The 19299-nt window shown below is 45.0% G+C and overlaps 1 protein-coding gene across 1 annotated transcript; it reads right to left on the bottom strand.

Moving 5' to 3' along the window:
* Positions 1–1870: 1870 nt before the first annotated feature.
* On the bottom strand, positions 1871–10373 carry CNBP (CCHC-type zinc finger nucleic acid binding protein). Its single transcript, XM_069736788.1, has 5 exons — positions 10237–10373; positions 5561–5713; positions 5347–5439; positions 2916–3114; positions 1871–2832 (listed from the first exon to the last, which is right to left on the bottom strand). The coding sequence occupies exons 2-5, from the start codon at positions 5694–5696 to the stop codon at positions 2715–2717; spliced, it is 546 nt and encodes a 181-aa protein (XP_069592889.1). The 5' UTR covers positions 5697–5713; positions 10237–10373; the 3' UTR covers positions 1871–2714.
* Positions 10374–19299: the final 8926 nt, after the last annotated feature.

Raw genomic sequence — 19299 nt, 5'->3', positions numbered from 1 at the left:
TTTAGTGTGAAGGTACCTTAAGACTACAGTATCACTATTCACTAAAACTGTCATTCAAGGAGGAAAGCCCATCCTACCAGAAAGTAAGGAGACTGTAGAGCTGTGTGCTGCTCACAAGACAACTAAGAATCTCTCTATTTTTTGACACGATCAACTAGGAGGGAAAACCTGTAACATCAGTTATAGGGTGGTACCTACATCCAGCAGTAGTTCTCAATTCCTATAAACTTTTAACTATAGTACATTTTAATATTGTTACACATCCAAACAAGGTGTGTAATATCTAATTTCGTACAAAATTTATAGTGCCTACTCTGAACCACATGTAATGTGTTCTTGAACATCTAAAAATAAAGTATCCAGCACCTAACCACAATACAAATAAATGCTGTTTTGGTGGCACCTTAGACAATGCTAACAATTTTAAATGGGGTCATCCTCTTGTTTCTTATTGATGATTTACCCTTAGGATAAGTGAACAATATCATTGGTTATGATGACGAGAGGGGTCAGACATCTAGAACCTCTAATTATATGCAGTTCTCTGCTCCAGCAGAGACCGGATAGAAACGATTCTGAACAGAAGCGCCTCAAAATCATTACGAGGACACTGCCAATTATTGCAGCTGTGGTCTTAATTGAACTCCCAAACTTTCTATTTCAGCCTTATCCAATAGACCTAGACAATGTCTGCACCTAAACATCTGTACTGCAAGTCCATAGAGGGGCGATCTAATAACCATGTATAAGTATATAAGGGGACAATATAAATATCCCTCAGAGGATCTGTTTATACCAAGGAAGGTGACTGTCACAAGGAGGCATTCTCTGCGTCTGGAGGAGAGAAGATTTTTCCACCAACATCGAAATGGATTCTTTGCTGTTCGGGCAGTGAGAATTTGGAATTGCTTGCCCGAGAAGGTGGTGAACTCAGTCGAGGGGTTCAAGAGAGGCCTAATGTCTTCCTGGAGCGCAACAACATTGTATCTTACAGTTATAAGGTTCTGTAGAAGGACGTAGATCTGGGGATTTATTTTGACGGAATATAGGCTGAACTGGATGGACAAATGTCTTTTTTTTGGCCTTGCTAACTATGTTACTATGTACAAACTAAAGGTCATTTTTTTTAATCTTTTGGACACACCAATAAAAGACCCATTGAAGATGCCACTAGAAACGCACCCAAGCAACATAGGAAGGATAAAAGGGTTATTTATCTTCTGCTGACATTATACGAACTTATTTGTATTAACATATGACGTGCTTACAGCGAATGGAGAGTCAATCATTCACAAAAATAATGGAAAAAAAAAAACTTAATGGTTCTTAAGATGAAAATGTGCATGACTAAAGCTGCTGTAACACTATTCCATCCTACGAGTAATGATCCACGTGATACGAAACTCACAAGATCACAGCTTTTGTGTGTTAATTATGCGAATTGCCTTTTTTTTAGCGATACATTCAAAGTTTTGTGTTTTTTTTCATAGACTATTTTTGTGGATGTTGGAATCTCTATTTTTCATGGATCTCTCTGCAGGAGACATAAGACATATCCATGTGGGTCCTACTTCTTGGGTCTATTCCTATTTCCAGAATGAATAATGGGGCGACAACGAGCGAGTGAAGAGGTTGTGGTACATGTGCTGGTTCTCTGCATTGATTGCAGTACACTACCACGTGGTTGAATGACGACTGAAATACAAGGTCCCCATTCTCAAGATCGATGCAGGTATTCACCTTTAGGACCCACACCTACCAGACATTTATGACGTAGCCTACTGATCTGTCATAAGGGTCTACAGGTATGTTCTCTGACAGAGAAAATGTGCAGAGCTAAACTAGGATAAATAAGTGAATGGGAACAGACTTTAGGCAAACTCCCCTTCCTCCTCCAGCTTTATTGATAGTTTAAAATTACATTTCTATGTTCCAGGACTTCAGTTTCTATTACCATCTGACTTTAAAAACTGATTACAAGCAAATGAAACTCAAACAGTTGTCTAAAGTGATATAGTATACAAAAATAACATCTTGATTTCTGTGAAAACATTTCTCTGCAGCTCCTGAACAGCTTACTTTTGCTATATTCATTGTTGCATGTTCTGGGTTTTACTCATAACTTCCATGAGAAAAGTTAAACAAAATGTAAATAATAATAAAAAAAATTATCCAGATCTTTCTTTCACCTGTATCTCCGATTCTAACTCGGTGGCCGCTTTCACCAGATTTGTACAGAGGGCCACTCGCCGACATTGACGTGTTAGCTCTGTCTTATCCTGCCGATACAGATGTATTTGATGTTAAGAACAGCTGAGGTCAGACAATGAGACCATCAAAAATGAAATTTCCAGAAGTTTTCACAAACTCTTCCAGTAGCAGTTCTCCCTTTTGCACAGGCGCTACAAAACCTGAGAAGGGTCTACTGGTCTGACTCAACTCTTCCAATTCATTTCATCCCAACTCACCAGTGGCACGGAAAGGGGGTTCTTTAACAAAGCATTATACATTAACACCTCTACCAAACTAAACATAAACATTTTTTTTGTAGTTAAATGCAGGAAGTCGTTTTTTCCACCCTTTCCTCCTTTTGCACGTCAAGTAAAGCTCACTGGCCTGGGACTAGCTCTATCTGCCAACCTTTGGCCAGTGAAGAGGATTCAGAGAAAATAATACAACCATCAATCAGAAAAAGGAGGGGCGACAAAGGAAATTTAAGCTGTAGCTTCGATCGTGCATTCCCGTGCAAGGTGCCCCGACTCCCCACAGCGGTAACAGTTGACTTCGCTGGTCTTGCTGCAGTTGATGGCTACGTGGCCAGTCTCACCACACCTGTAACGGACCAAGAACAGTCTTGTTAGATTCACACCAAGAACAAGTACCTCTAACATAAGCTCACTTGGATCGCATCTCACCTGTAGCATTTCACTTTGGTGCAGTCTTTCTGGATGTGACCAAACTCTCCACAAGAATAACATTTCTGCTCATCAGCATGGTCGCAGTCTCGAGCAAGATGGCCTGGTTTGCCGCAGTTATAGCAACACTGCTCTCTCTCTTTTCTTGGCTCCTTGCAATCCTTGGCAATATGGCCAACTCGTCCACAATTATAGCATGCTAAACATTAAAGAAAAAAAATATATGTATTAAACAAAAATCACAGACATTAATGGATTTGCGGTTTTACATATATTAATAACTAAACCTTGATAAGGGCTTTCTAAATATTTCATTGCCCTTATTACAACATGCAAAACAGTGGGGGCCCAGGTACTGAGAACAACCAATTTATCAAAACACTCCCCTACCACTCCTTAGTACTTTGCTCACGCACTCCTGTGTGTCGAGCACCTCTTGGGTGGGATATCGATCGATTGTTGGGGCTCAGGACCTGGACCACTACCGGATCTGCTTGTACTTATAAGGAGGGATTGAAATATGAAAACCTTATGTTTAGTTACTCTGTATAGTAATGCAAGCTTATCCAATACATACGGTTATAGGCTGTATAATACCCCAGAACTACAGACGTTTCTACAACTTCTGAGCCAGGGCCTTCCAACAATACATGCCAGCTCAGCCTCTGATCTTGCTGATTATTAGCATTTTAGGCAGTTTATACTCTAAACCCAGCACTGGAAAGTGATCGGCATGCTTAGGTCGGGTTCAGATGACTGTATTGAAATATGGACCTACGGACCAGTGACAGCCGCAAATTTCAGACGTGACCAGCTCCCTGAGTTCTCCCATAGAGAACCTTTATATTGTATGTACTAGATGGTGGCCCGATTCTAACGCATCGGGTATTTTAGAATATGCATGTCCACGTAGTATATTGGCCAGCCACGTAGTATATTGCACAGAGCCACGTAGTATACAGACTTAAAATAAAAAATAAACATATACTCACCCTCCGTTGAAGTCCTGGCCCTGTGTGCGGTGCACGCGGCAGCTTCCGGTCCCAGGGTTGGTATGTGCGCAGAACCTGTGATGACGTCACGGTCACATGCCCGTGACGTCATGGCAGGTCCTTGTCGCATACCATCCTTGCCACCGGAACCTGCCGTTTGCATGGAGCGGTCACCGGAGCGGTGCGAGGAGCGGGAAAGGCACCGGAGGGTGAGTAGATGATTTTTTTTTTTTTTACATTAGATCTTTTTACTATTGAGGCTGCATAGGAAGCATCAATAGTAAAAAAAAAAGTTGGTCACACAGGGTTAATAGCAGCGTTAATGGAGTGTGTTACACCGCAGCATAACGCGGTCCATTAGCGCTGCCATTAACCCTGTGTGAGCGCTGACTGGAGGGGAGTATGGAGCGGGCCCTAACTGCGGGGAGGAAGGAGCGGCCATGTTGCCGCCGGACTACGCCCGTCACTGATTGGTCGTGGGTGTTTTGCCACGACCAGTGACTTGGATTCCATAACAGACAGAGGCCGCGACCAATGAATATCCGTGACAGAAAGAAGGAAGTGACCCTTAGACAATTATATAGTAGATTTTTCTGGTAGGTAAAACAGACCTGACTACTGCATGCTGTGGTCCAAGAGTAAGGCCAACAACATGCCAGTTATGATAGGTCTCCGTGCCCTCTGCATCACACAAGGACCAGTTATACGCTCCACTGAACAAACCTTTACATCCATTAAACTAAGAGCAACCAAAATAATATTCAGAAACGTCAAGCTGACATGCCTGCCAAGATAGAAATTTTACAAAAATTGTGACTGACTCTTGAGTTAGGTTACAGGATAAAAGAAGTGTCAGATGGCCATATAACTCGGATGAGGATTGCATCGCTATACTTGGACTGGGAAGCAGCTCTCATGATGAGTGTGACAGCTGCACGGAAATACATGCTGCCAAGCTCAGATCAGGAGAGCCGCTGGCCAGTCCGGGCATTGTGATGAGATCCTATCAGAATTATATGGCAGTCTGACACTTCCCTTAGCCTGTAATCCAAGTCAAGTTTCAGTCACAATTTGTGACATTGTTAATGGAGGTGTCAGACGGCCATATATGTCAGGTGAGGATCGCTTGGACTGGCCAGTGGCTCTCCTGAGCGTGGAAACATGTATTTCTATGCAGCTGTCACACTCGTCAGGAGAGCCACTGGTCAGTCCGTGCACTGCATTGCAATCCTGGGCCCCAGTTATATGGCCGTCCGAACTCTTCCCTAAACAGGAAAAAGGTGAAAATCAAACCTCCAATACTCACCTGTTTAATTGCCCAAATATAAAATCAAGAAAGGAAGGTTGCATCTACAAAAGCTTTAATACTGTGCTAGGGACTTTGTAGGGGGTCCTAAAGTTAGCCCCTATTTAATAAGTCCTCTCAAACCTGCACTCACCATCTTCTTGTAGATCACAATCCTTAGCAAGGTGGCCAGACTCTCCACAACGAAAACAAATGTCTGGAAGAGATGAAGAAATGAATTGGAACCCTATATTGGAGAAAAAAAAAGTTAATTAATAAAACCCGCGAAGCAATAAAAGGTGTTAAAAGAAATAAAAATAAATAATGGTGCAGGCAGCAGCCAAAAGCAGAAAATGTATTATGGTTACCTCTTGGAGAGTTGAATCCACCACGTCCACGTCCTCCTCTTGCACCACCACCACCTCGGCCACGTCCACCCCCAGTAGGACACTCCCTAGCCCAGTGACCGGAGCGGCCACACTTGAAGCACTCGTTACTGCTCATGTTTCAAAAGTAACTTTCTATAGAGAGAAATAAGAACCAGAAATATCAGCCACATAAAAAAAAAAAAATTAAAATCAAGCATTGTTAACACAATCATGCACATATAGAAAAATGCTATAAGTATAAACACTGAAGAAATAGATGCGAATCGTGGCTTTCGTCAGAGGAATATGTTCAGAACTAAGCCCACGTGAAAGGGGACATTACCAGAGTAAGACATCTAATGACTGTCTGCTCCCCGGATCTACATATCTCACTGGTGACAGCCTCATTTACAATAATTAGTGATGAGTGAATATACTCGTTACTCGAGATTTTGTCCTCCGAGTATTTTTTAAGTGCTCGGAGATTTAGTTTTTATTGCCGCAGCTGAATGATTTACATCTGTCAGCCAGCATAAGTACATGTGGGGGTTGCCTGGTTGCTAGGGAATCCCCACATGTACTTATGCTGGCTAACAGATGTAAATCATTCAGCTGCAGCGAAGAAAACAATCTCCGTGCACTAAAAAAAAAAAAAATACTCGGAGGACACCCGAGCATGCTTGAAAAATCTCGAGTAACGAGTATATTCGCTCATCACTAACAATAAGCTCTGGAGGCAGATTCTCAGGGAGATCTATGTCAGGCCCATAGATATTAACAGCTTATTTACATATTAATGAAACTATGGATTTCTCTGGAATAAGACGTCGGATCAAAGATATCATTTTATTCTGCTTCCTATGACCTATATGTCCATATAGACGACTAAGAAGGATGGGTCCTACTGACAGATTCCCTTTACAAGGTTTACTCCCATATAAAAATCCATGACTGTATAATCTTTAAGCTGCACTAAGGCTACTTTCACACTAGCGTCGGAATCTCCCCGTCGCAATGTGTCGGGGAGAGATTCCGACGCTAGCGTTTAACGCTTTGCACAACGGAGGCAGCGGATGCATGTCTCCGGCGCATCCGCTGCCCCATTATAAGGTGCGGGGAGGTGGGGGGCGGAGAAAAAGCGGTCCGTCAGGAGCAAAAAACGTTACATGTAGCGTTTTTTGCTCCCGACGGTCCGCAGAAGCACGACGCATCCGTCGCACGACGGATGCGAAGTGTGGCAATCCGTCGCAAATGCGTCGTCAATACAAGTCTATGGGGAAAAAACGCATCCTGCAAGCACTTTTGCAGGATGCGTTGTTTCTGCAAAACGACACATTGTGACGGATTGCAGAAGACGCTAGTGTGAAAGTAGCCTAAATCTGCATCTCCTGGCAGAATCCGCAGGTGCGTTTTTGATGCGTTATTGATGCTGATTTTGTGCAGATTTTACCACTGTGGATTTCTATCATGGAGGGGTGCAGAAACACTGCAGAACTGCACAAAAGAAGTGACATGCACTTTTTTGAAATCTGCAGCGTTTCTGCGTGGATTTTTCTGCACAGCTTTTTTTTCACATTGATTTACATTGTACTGTAAGGGGGGAAAGAGGAAATGAATCCAAAACGATAACTTTATGTCATGAATAAAATTGCTTTATTATCAAGTGTAAGGCAAGGGGTCAGTGATGACAACAGAGTCATCCAACAGTATTAAAAACAAATAGTGCATACGAGACACCAGGACACTGCCTACTGATCCATAGTAACAAATTAGTGCACCACACTAGTGCAACAAATCAGGATAACCTGGTCAATATGGGGCAAAATAAGATGTCATATCAGATTAAGGTGCTCACCAGTCGCAATGTAATCGACCATAGTCTTAAACACACCATATAGTATCACAGTACCACCATAAGCTATATAAAGCGATAGTAAATATAAATACATCACCCCAAAGTGAGACCGAGGGGCAGACACCGAGGCGCTGCGCTGGTTCTGGATCGGTCTCACTTTGGGGTGATGTATTTATATTTACTATCGCTTTATATAGCTTATGGTGGTACTGTGATACTATATGGTGTGTTTAAGACTATGGTCGATTACATTGCGACTGGTGAGCACCTTAATCTGATATGACATCTTATTTTGCCCCATATTGACCAGGTTATCCTGATTTGTTGCACTAGTGTGGTGCACTAATTTGTTACTATGGATCAGTAGGCAGTGTCCTGGTGTCTCGTATGCACTATTTGTTTTTAATACTGTTGGATGACTCTGTTGTCATCACTGACCCCTTGCCTTACACTTGATAATAAAGCAATTTTATTCATGACATAAAGTTATCGTTTTGGATTCATTTCCTCTTTCCCCCCTTTCTATATATGCTTAAGATAACTGTCTGGATCCATTATTAGGACAGAGTTAGGTCTACTGGGAATATTCTTATACAGATATCACTCTTGTAATGTACTATTGTTACAATTTTCCCAGATGCTAGGTTATAGACACTATCTGCCCTTGGTTACCCCTTTTCTTGTCCATTGTACTGTAAGGGTATGTTCACACGTTCAGGATTTCCATCCTTTTTTTTTCAGGACAGTTTTTTTAAAAACTGCAGCTCTTGGCAGAAAACGCAGGTCCTTTTTTTGGTCCTTTTTTTGAGGCGTTTTTTATGCAGTTTTCTATGCAGAGACTGTGTGTTTCCTGGGAAGCTTTTTAGGGCTAAAATGGCTGAAAATACCCTAACCCCACCCCTAACCCTACCCCTATTCTAACCTTAGTGAAAAAAAAAAAAAAAAAAAAAAAAATTCTTAATTTTTTTATTGTCCCTACCAATGGGGGTGACAAAGTGTGGGGGGGGGGGGGTGTCATTTACTATTTTTTTTATTTTGATCACTGAGATAGGTTATATCTCAGTGATCAAAATGCACTTTGGAGCGAATCTGCCGGGCGGCAGATTCGGCGGGCGCACTGCGCATGCGCCCGCCATTTTGCAAGATGGCGGCGCCCAGGGAGAAGACGGCCGGACGGACACCGGGTAAGTATAAGGGGGGGAGATTAGGGCACGGGGGGGGGCATCGGAGCACTGGGGGGGGGCATCGGAGCACGGGGGGGGGGGGGGGCATCGGAGCACGGGGGGGTGCATCGGAGCACGGGGGGGCAGCCACACTCCGCCCACGCACTTCCGCCCGCTCCCCCGCACTTCCTGCTGCAGCGGTTCTGCACATCAAATCGCAGTAAAACCCGCAGATATATTTTTGATCTGCGGGTTTTACTGCGATTTTGACCTCACAATGGAGGTCTATGGGTGCAGAACCGCTGCGGTTCAGGAAAAAGAATTGACATGCTCCTTCTTTTTTCCCGCAGCTATTCTGCGCGGCTTTTTACACGAAATTCCGGATCATGTGCACAGCAGTGACTGTTTTCCATAGGGTTACATTGTTATGTACCCTGCATGGAAAACAGCTGCGGAACCGCAGCGGCAATACCGCTGCGGTTCCGCAGTAAAAAACGCACTGTGTGAACATGGCCTAAATCACAGTGCAGTTCTGCAGCAGAAAAAAAAACGCTGCTGGAAACAGTAGAGTCCAGCACTGGACAGTCCCATAGAGAATACATGGCGTGGTGATCGGGCTATACACTAATAAAGATAGACGTTCACACCTTCCTGCCGATCGGACCCCAAAGGGATCCAGTTTCTCCATCTCCCATAAATGAATAACTGGTCAATTTGGGAAAGTGACAGTCAGGGAGATAACGTGATGACGGCTGGAGGTTTTGAGCGATGGGAACCCTCAACCGATCCCAAAAACAGGACCTCGGAACGTCTCTGTAGCCCCAAAACACGATCCTCTTCCGCACCTTTCAATCTGAGTATGCAGAGGACGGTCCCGGTGCTATGTGTGGTGGTGGTGGTGGGGGAGGGATGGATAACAGCTGTCAGAAAATCATCATCTTGTTATTTTGGGGCACATCCCTTTAAAGGGGGCCACTTTAGAATATCTTATCCCACACTCTGCAGACCAAGAGTGCAGGGGGGGGGACTATGGAGCATCATAGACTAGTTATTGGGGGGGGGGGGACTCTATAGAGCACCACAGACCAGTTACAAGCTGCCTATGGATATGCGATATTAATCTGCAGATCTGGTCATCTCTGTGAGACCACAGACCGAGCTGATCGGCCGATCATTTACCCTGGAGCCTCTGGGTACACTGCACCGACTGAGCAGGGCATGGATGGAGCGGTCTATCCCAGCACACAGGGGACGCTCAGTGTGGAGACCCCTGTGCCCTCGCCATATATGGAACAGGCGGCCGGGCCACGTGGTGCAGCAGCAGCTCGCGCCGGAGTTATAATTAGTAGTCCGCGGACAGTGAGCGGCGCCAGACACGTGAGGCCGCGGCGGCGGCAGGATGTGCGGGGAGCAGCAGGCCGCAGTGTGAGGAGCGGAGCTGGTGACCAGGAACCGCTCCCAGCCGCGGCTGTAGTCACCCAGTATCCCCGGAACACTCAGCCCACACGAGCATGAGGCGTCTGGGCCTAGCACCGCGCCCCCTCCTCCTCCGCACTGCCGCCATAAGCGCGGACGCTTTTCTTCCATCCTCTCCCTCCCCGCTCTCCTCACAGCCCCCTCTACTCTCCCGCCGCACACCGCGGGTTCCCTCCACTCACCGTTAAGCTGCTGTTTATCTCTAGTTCCTCTTCGCTGCGCCACACGCGGTTTGCACACGACCCCAAAATGCCCGTCGAGCTGCGCACGGCGCCCCTGACTGAACCGACCAATTAGCTTTCACAACGCACAGCCACTGCCTCACCAACAACCAATCAGGATCCGCGAAAGGCTCCGTAAGAACACGCCCACCGACAGTTTAGATAGGCTGACGCTTGTCAATTAGAACGAACCATTTGTCTTTACGCTATGGGGGGGGGGTGATGCAATCAACATAAATTGAAATATAAAAGACCGCTTTAACAATAACTAGTATTATAACTACTAGGTCTGAAATCAATATTTATTTTACTCCGATTAATAAATTGATTTATATTAGTATTAGAGTATAATTAGAGACATGATTTCTCGTCTGACACCCCCCTTCTGCAGTTGCAGAGTGTAGAGTAAAGCTATGCTAGATGGTACATTCCTATCACGTGACTAGAGGCGGGTTTTGGGGCGGTTCCTGCCGCCTGACCTGTCATTTTACCTCAGTCAGGCGTGGCCGCCATTTTCTGCTTTTTATAAGCAGCTGACTGGTTTCTTCTGAGCTCTTGTCAGCGTGCAGGAGCGTAGAGTTACACGTGCTGTAGGCAGTACTACAGAAAAACACTCATCCCACCTTGTCTTCAGCCCCAGTAGTCCTTATAGAGCAGTATAAGCTCACTGTGTGAAAAAATGTGAAAAACTCAGTTCTAATAAAGTCATATATGTATATAAAATATGCTGTGTGCAGCTTGGGGATACTGGCAGGGCTATAGTTAGGCGCCATGTTTTACTGGGTGCTACGTGAGACAGCGTCTGGCAGGTGGCGGAGGTATAAGATGCGTCGTGTATCCGTTACCGACGACCTGAGGTGAAATCCTCTAATATCTGGGACTAAGCGATCCCTAGGGTGGCGCACACTCACATTTTGGAACATATTCCTAACCGAAAATTGTCATGAATACTGCCCAAAATCTGCCCTGCTGTATAAAAACCGCCACATGTCACTCTGAAACCATTTCCTTCCGGATTCTGCCTATAAGGCCACGTGCACACGTTGCGGAAAGTGGTGCGGATATTTTTCCGGACTTATTTTGGTAAATCCGCAGGTAAACCGCACTGCGGATTTACTGCGTTTTTTGCGCTGATTCCACCTGCGGTTTTACACCTGCGGATTCCTATTATGGAGCAGGTGTAAACCGCTGCAGAATCCGCACAAACAATTGACATGCTGCGGAATAAACAACACTACATTTCCGCGTGTTTTTTTCCACAGCATGTGCACTGTGGATTTTGCTTTCCATAGGTTTACATGGTACTGTAAACTTGGGGAAAACTGCTGCGAATCCGCAGTGGCCAAGCCGCTGCGGATCCGCAGCAAAATCCGCAACATGTGCACATATGTGAAACCAGAACACATGAGCTGCACGCACAGTGAACAAGCCCGTAGAGACATGTTCACACCACCAAGAGACTTGAAAACACAAAAAAGCCCAGTAAAACCAAAAACACACTGTTGCAACAAAATCACAGTAGACAGCGAGTGCTAGTAAAAAGATGGAAAAAACAGGGTATTTGGTTGATACGTTTTTTGCAAAAAATGTATATTAAGCCGCTCTACCAAACGTCAAGGTATACCCATATCAGAGCAGTCCTAACTAATGTATGTAATCCCTATCTGATGTATTTAAAACCTGGTCATATGTACAATACCTGTATGAGCAGGATTCAGAAAAGGAATATCCATGTGGACACGCTGGACAGAACGGCTCCTGTGCGCACAGCTCAAAAAAAGAGGGGTGGAGGCTTCCCCAATCTTGTGGACACAAGAAAACAATTATGTGAAACCAGAACACATGAGCTGCACGCACAGTGAACAAGCCCGTAGAGACATGTACATATGACCAGGTTTTAAATACATCAGATAGGGATTACATACATTAGTTAGGACTGCTCTGATATGGGTATACCTTGACGTTTGGTAGAGCGGCTTAATATACATTTTTTGCAAAAAACGTATCAACCAAATACCCTGTTTTTTCCATCTTTTTACTAGCACTCGCTGTCTACTGTGATTTTTTTGCAACACAGTGTTTTTGGTTTTACTGTGCTTTTTTGTGTTTTCAACATGTGCACATACCCTAAAACTGTGCACATAAAAGTTTTATACACAGGTACAGCAGCAAAAATTAGGGGAGAGTCGCGAATCGCAGCGCAAATGTATCTCAGGTCATTTCCACACGAAAAACCCTCCATGTGAACATACCTTTCAGCTGTGGGCATCTTTTGAAGCAGGTCTGCTCCAAAAAAAAAGCCTGAAAAATTGCTAAAAAAAAATACAGTACAGGCCAAAAGTTTGGACACACCTTCTCATTTAAAGATTTTTCTGTATTTTCATGACTGAAAATTGTAAATTCACACTGAAGGCATCAAAATAATAATAATAATTTTTATTTATATAGCGCCAACATATTCCGCAGCACTTTACAATTAAGCGGGGTCATGTACAGACAATAAATTCAGTATAAGTTAAGACAATTTAAACAGTGACATTAGGAGTGAGGTCCCTGCTCACAAGCTTACAATCTACAAGGAAATGGGGGGACACAATAGGTGAAAAGTGCTTGTTATTTCAGGTCTGGCAATTATAATAAATAGGGATTTTCATATAAAGCTGCATGATCCGGTCATCAGCTCGTGTGTTTAAGTGCAATAGTCAAGTATCAAGTGCAGTTATCGTGTGCATGGAGGGTGTGGAGACAGATGAATAGTAGGGTGCAGATTCATACGCATATACGGTAATATTTGGAAGGAGGGAACAGGACAAAGTTAGTTTACTGAGTAGTTGATGTGGTAGGCTTGTTTGAAGAGATGGGTTTTTAAAGCGCTCTTGAATAGGTCGGGGCTAGGTATCAGTCTGATCGTTTGGGGAAGTGCATTCCAGAGAGCTGGCGCAGCACGAGAGAAGTCTTGGAGATGGAGGTGCAAGGTTCGGATTATGGGGAATGTTAGCCTTAGGTCATTTGTAGAATGGAGGGCACGTGTAGGGCGATAGACGGAGATGAGAGAGGAGATATAAGGCGGTGCAGAACTGTGGAGAGCTTTGTGGGTGAGAGAGATGAGTTTATACTGGACCCTGTAGCGAATGGGAAGCCAGTGTAATGACTGGCACAAGATGGAGGCATCGGTGAAGCGGCTGGACAGAAATTTGACCCTGGCTGCCGCATTCAAGATGGATTGGGAAGGAGAAAGTTTGGAAAGAGGGAGACGGATCAGAAGAGAGTGTGAAACAACTGAAATTATGTCTAATATTCTAGGTTCTTCAAAGTAGCCACCTTTTGCTTTGATGACTGCTTTGCACACTCTTGGCCAGGGGTTCCCAACCTGTAGCTCGGGAGCCACATGTGGCTCGCGGTCCCAGGAATTGTGGCTCGCGACTGTCTGCCAGCTTGGTGCATTAGCTCCAGTGTTGTGGATTCTGTTTTTGGGCTCCCTCTGGTGGTTACAGATGGTACTGGGTGACTTGTGTTCTCTGCGGTCTCTGGTGTCCACCTGTTCTATCAGGATATGGGAGTTTCCTATTTAACCTGGCTTTCTTGTCATTTCCTCGCCGGCTATCAATGTAATCAGTGTGACTTGTTACCTCTGCTTCCCGCTTCTGTATTCTTCAGGACAAGCTAAGTTTTTGATTTTCCTGCTCCACGTTTTGCTTAATTTTTGTCTTAGTCCAGCTTGCAGATATGTGATTCCTTTTTGCTGGTTGCTCTAGTGGGCTGATATTACTCCTCATGTTCCATGAGTTGGAACATGAGTTCAAGTAATTTCAGGATGGTTTTTTGTAGGGTTTTTCGCTGACCGCGCAGTTCACTTTTGTATCCTCTGCTATCTAGCTTTAGCGGGCCTCATTTTGCTGAATCTGTTTTCATAACTACGTATGTGCTTTCCTCTCATTTCACCGTCATTACATGTGGGGGGCTGCTATTTCTGTGGGGTGTTTCTCTGGAGGCAAGAGAGGTCTGTGTTTCTTCTAATAGGGAAAGTTAGTTCTTCGGCTGGCGCGAGACGTCTAGAATCATCGTAGGCACGTTCCCCGGCTACAGCTAGTTGTGTGTTGAGGTTCAGGATCGCGGTCAGCTCAGTTTCCATCACCCTAGAGCTTGTTTTGTTTTTTGTGCTAGTCCTTTTGTGATCCCCTGCCATTGGGATCATGACAGTATAGCCGGCCAAAAAGTGGTAATCGTATTGGCTGAAGTAGGAGGAAAAGTAGTCTGAGGAAGTTTTTTTTTTTTTTCCCCCTCAGAGTTTGCTGCATAGCCTTAATTGCAGCCTGGCTGCGTCTTACCTCCTCTTAATCCTTGAATGGCTCTGACCTCAGCTGTTTATCATGGACGTCCAGAGTTTGGCTTCCGGCCTGAATAATCTTGCTGCTAAGGTTCAAAATATACAAGATTTTGTTGTACATGCTCCTATGTCTGAACCTAGAATTCCTATCCCAGAGTTTTTTTCTGGAGATAGATCTAGTTTTCTGAATTTTAGGAACAATTGCAAGTTGTTTCTTTCTTTGAAATCTCGCTCTTCTGGAGACCCTGCTCAGCAAGTCAAGATTGTTATATCTTTCCTGCGGGGTGACCCTCAGAATTGGGCATTTGCATTGGCACCAGGGGATCCTGCGTTGCTCAATGTGGATGCGTTTTTTCTGGCATTGGGTTTGCTCTATGAGGAACCTAACCTAGAGATTCAGGCTGAAAAAGCTTTATTGGCTCTCTCTCAGGGGCAAGATGAAGCAGAAATATATTGTCAGAAATTTCGGAAATGGTCGGTGCTTACTCAGTGGAATGAGTGCGCCCTGGCTGCAAGATTCAGAGATGGCCTTTCTGAGGCAATTAAAGATGTCATGGTGGGGTTCCCTGCGCCTACAGGTCTGAATGAGTCTATGACTATGGCTATTCAGATTGATCGGCGTTTACGGGAGCGCAAACCTGTGCACCATTTGGCGGTGTCTTCTGAACAGGCACCTGAGACAATGCAATGTGATAGAATTCAGTCCAGAAGTGAACGGCAAAACTATAGGCGGAAAAATGGGTTGTGTTTTTATTGTGGTGATTCAGCTCATGTTATATCAGCATGCTCTAAACGCACAAAAAAGGTTGATAAGTCTGTTGCCATTAGTACTTTACAGTCTAAGTTCATTCTGTCTGTGACTCTGATTTGTTCATTATCAGCCATTTCCGTCGATGCCTATGTGGATTCAGGCGCTGCCCTGAGTCTTATGGATTGGTCATTTGCCAACCGCTGTGGGTTTAGTCTGGAGCCTCTGGAAGTCCCTATTCCTTTGAAAGGAATTGACTCTACACCTTTGGCTATGAATAAACCTCAGTACTGGACACAAGTGACCATGCGTATGACTCCCGTTCATCAGGAGGTGATTCGCTTCCTGGTACTGTATAATTTACATGATGTCTTAGTGCTTGGTCTGCCATGGTTACAAACTCATAACCCAGTCTTGGACTGGAAAACGATGTCTGTGTTAAGCTGGGGATGTCAGGGGGTTCATGATGATGCACCTCCGATTTCTATCGCTTCATCTACTCCTTCTGAGGTTCCGGTATTTTTGTCTGATTATCGGGATGTTTTTGAGGAGCCTAAGCTCAATTTGCTTCCTCCTCACAGGGATTGCGATTGTGCTATAGATTTGATTCCTGGCAGTAAATTTCCTAAAGGTCGTTTGTTCAATCTGTCAGTGCCAGAGCATACTGCTATGCGGGATTATGTTAAGGAGTCCTTGGAAAAGGGACATATCCGTCCATCTTCGTCCCCTTTGGGAGCAGGTTTTTTTTTTTGTCGCCAAAAAAGATGGTTCCTTGAGGCCTTGTATAGATTACCGTCTTTTGAATAAGATTACAGTTAAATATCAGTATCCTTTGCCATTGTTGACTGATTTGTTCGCTCGCATTAAGGGGGCTAAATGGTTCACTAAGATTGATCTTCGGGGTGCGTATAATCTTGTGCAGATAAAGCAGGGTGATGAGTGGAAAACCGCATTTAACACGCCTGAGGGCCATTTTGAGTATTTGGTGATGCCTTTTGGACTTTCTAATGCTCCTTCTGTCTTCCAGTCCTTTATGCACAATATTTTCCGTGAATATCTGGATAAATTTATGATTGTGTATTTGGATGATGTTTTGGTTTTTTCGGATGACTGGGAGTCCCATGTTCAGCAGGTCAGGAAGGTGTTTCAGGTCCTGCGGGCCAATTCTTTGTTTGTAAAAGGTTCAAAGTGTCTCTTTGGAGTCCAGAAGATTTCTTTTTTGGGGTATATTTTTTCCCCTTCTACTATTGAGATGGATCCCGTCAAGGTTCAGGCTATTTGTGACTGGACGCAGCCTACATCTCTTAAGAGTCTACAGAAGTTCTTGGGCTTTGCTAATTTTTATCGTCGTTTCATAACTAATTTTTCTAGTGTTGTTAAGCCTTTGACGGATTTGACTAAGAAGGGTGCTGATGTTGCTGATTGGTCTCCTGCGGCTGTGGAGGCCTTTCAGGAACTTAAGCGCCGGTTTTCTTCTGCTCCTGTGTTGCGTCAGCCAGATGTTTCGCTTCCTTTTCAGGTTGAGGTTGATGCTTCCGAGATTGGAGCGGGGGCGGTTTTGTCACAGAGAAGCTCCGATGGCTCAGTGATGAAGCCATGTGCGTTCTTTTCTAGAAAGTTTTCGCCCACTGAGCGGAATTATGATGTTGGTAATCGGGAGCTTTTGGCCATGAAGTGGGCATTTGAGGAGTGGCGTCATTGGCTTGAGGGTGCTAGACATCGTGTGGTGGTCTTGACTGATCACAAAAATCTGATTTACCTTGAGTCTGCCAAGCGTCTGAATCCTAGACAGGCTCGTTGGTCACTGTTTTTCTCCCGTTTCGATTTTGTGGTTTCATACCTGCCAGGTTCAAAGAATGTGAAGGCGGATGCTCTTTCTAGGAGTTTTGTGCCTGACTCCCCTGGAAATTCTGAGCCCACTGGTATCCTTAGGGATGGGGTGATTTTGTCGGCTGTCTCCCCAGACTTGCGACGTGCTTTGCAGGAGTTTCAGGCGGATAAACCTGATCGTTGTCCGCCTGAAAGACTGTTTGTTCCGGATAATTGGACCAGTAGAGTCATCTCCGAGGTCCATTCTTCTGCGTTGGCAGGTCATCCTGGAATATTTGGTACTAGAGACTTGGTGGCCAGGTCTTTTTGGTGGCCTTCCTTGTCGAGGGATGTGCGTTCTTTTGTGCAGTCTTGTGAAGTTTGCGCTCGGGCTAAGCCTTGCTGTTCTCGGGCCAGTGGATTGTTGTCACCTTTGCCTATTCCGAAGAGGCCTTGGACGCACATTTCCATGGACTTTATTTCGGATCTCCCTGTCTCTCAAAAAATGTCAGTCATCTGGGTTGTGTGTGACCGCTTTTCTAAGATGGTTCATCTGGTACCCTTGCCTAAGTTGCCTTCCTCCTCTGAGTTGGTCTCTCTGTTTTTTCAGAACGTGGTTCCTTTGCATGGGATTCCGGAGAGCATCGTTTCTGACAGGGGATCCCAGTTTGTGTCTAGATTTTGGCGGACGTTCTGTGCTAAGATGGGCATTGATTTGTCCTTTTCGTCTGCATTCCATCCTCAGACGAATGGCCAGACGGAACGAACTAATCAGACCTTGGAAACTTATTTAAGGTGTTTTGTTTCTGCTGATCAAGATGACTGGGTTACCTTTTTGCCGCTTGCCGAATTTGCCCTTAATAATCGGGCTAGTTCTGCTACCTTGGTTTCTCCTTTCTTTTGTAATTCGGGGTTTCATCCTCGTTTTTCCTCTGGTCAGGTGGAGCCTTCTGATTGTCCTGGAGTGGACATGGTGGTGGATAGGTTGCATCAGATTTGGAGTCATCTGGTGGACAATTTGAAGTTGTCCCAGGAGAGGGCTCAGCAGTTTGCTAATCGCCGTCGCCGCGTGGGTCCTCGACTTCGTGTTGGGGACTTGGTGTGGTTGTCTTCTCGTTTTGTTCCTATGAAGGTCTCTTCTCCTAAGTTCAAGCCTCGGTTCATCAGTCCCTATAGGATCTTGGAAATTCTTAACCCTGTGTCGTTTCGTTTGGATCTCCCGGCATTGTTTGCTATTCATAATGTGTTCCATCGGTCGTTGTTGCGGAAGTATGAGGTACCTGTTGTTCCTTCGCTTGAGCCTCCTGCTCCGGTGCTGGTGGAGGGAGAATTGGAGTATGTTGTGGAGAAGATCTTGGATTCTCGTGTTTCCAGACGGAAACTCCAATATTTGGTCAAGTGGAAGGGTTATGGTCAGGAGGATAATTCTTGGGTGGTTGCCTCTGATGTTCATGCTGCTGATTTGGTCCGTGCATTTCATAGGGCTCATCCTGGTCGCCCTGGTGGTTCTCGTGAGGGTTCGGTGACCCCTCCTCAAGGGGGGGGTACTGTTGTGGATTCTGTTTTTGGGCTCCCTCTGGTGGTTACAGATGGTACTGGGTGACTTGTGTTCTCTGCGGTCTCTGGTGTCCACCTGTTCTATCAGGATATGGGAGTTTCCTATTTAACCTGGCTTTCTTGTCATTTCCTCACCGGCTATCAATGTAATCAGTGTGACTTGTTACCTCTGCTTCCCGCTTCTGTATTCTTCAGGACAAGCTAAGTTTTTGATTTTCCTGCTCCACGTTTTGCTTAATTTTTGTCTTAGTCCAGCTTGCAGATATGTGATTCCTTTTTGCTGGTTGCTCTAGTGGGCTGATATTACTCCTCATGTTCCATGAGCTGGAACATGAGTTCAAGTAATTTCAGGATGGTTTTTTGTAGGGTTTTTCGCTGACCGCGCAGTTCACTTTTGTATCCTCTGCTATCTAGCTTTAGCGGGCCTCATTTTGCTGAATCTGTTTTCATAACTACGTATGTGCTTTCCTCTCATTTCACCGTCATTACATGTGGGGGGCTGCTATTTCTGTGGGGTGTTTCTCTGGAGGCAAGAGAGGTCTGTGTTTCTTCTAATAGGGAAAGTTAGTTCTTCGGCTGGCGC

This window comes from Ranitomeya imitator, chromosome 8 (genome assembly GCF_032444005.1).
Source record: "Ranitomeya imitator isolate aRanImi1 chromosome 8, aRanImi1.pri, whole genome shotgun sequence".
Lineage (NCBI taxonomy): Eukaryota > Metazoa > Chordata > Amphibia > Anura > Dendrobatidae > Ranitomeya > Ranitomeya imitator.
Note: the sequence above shows the minus strand (reverse complement) of the source record. Positions and strands in the feature narration are given on the sequence as shown.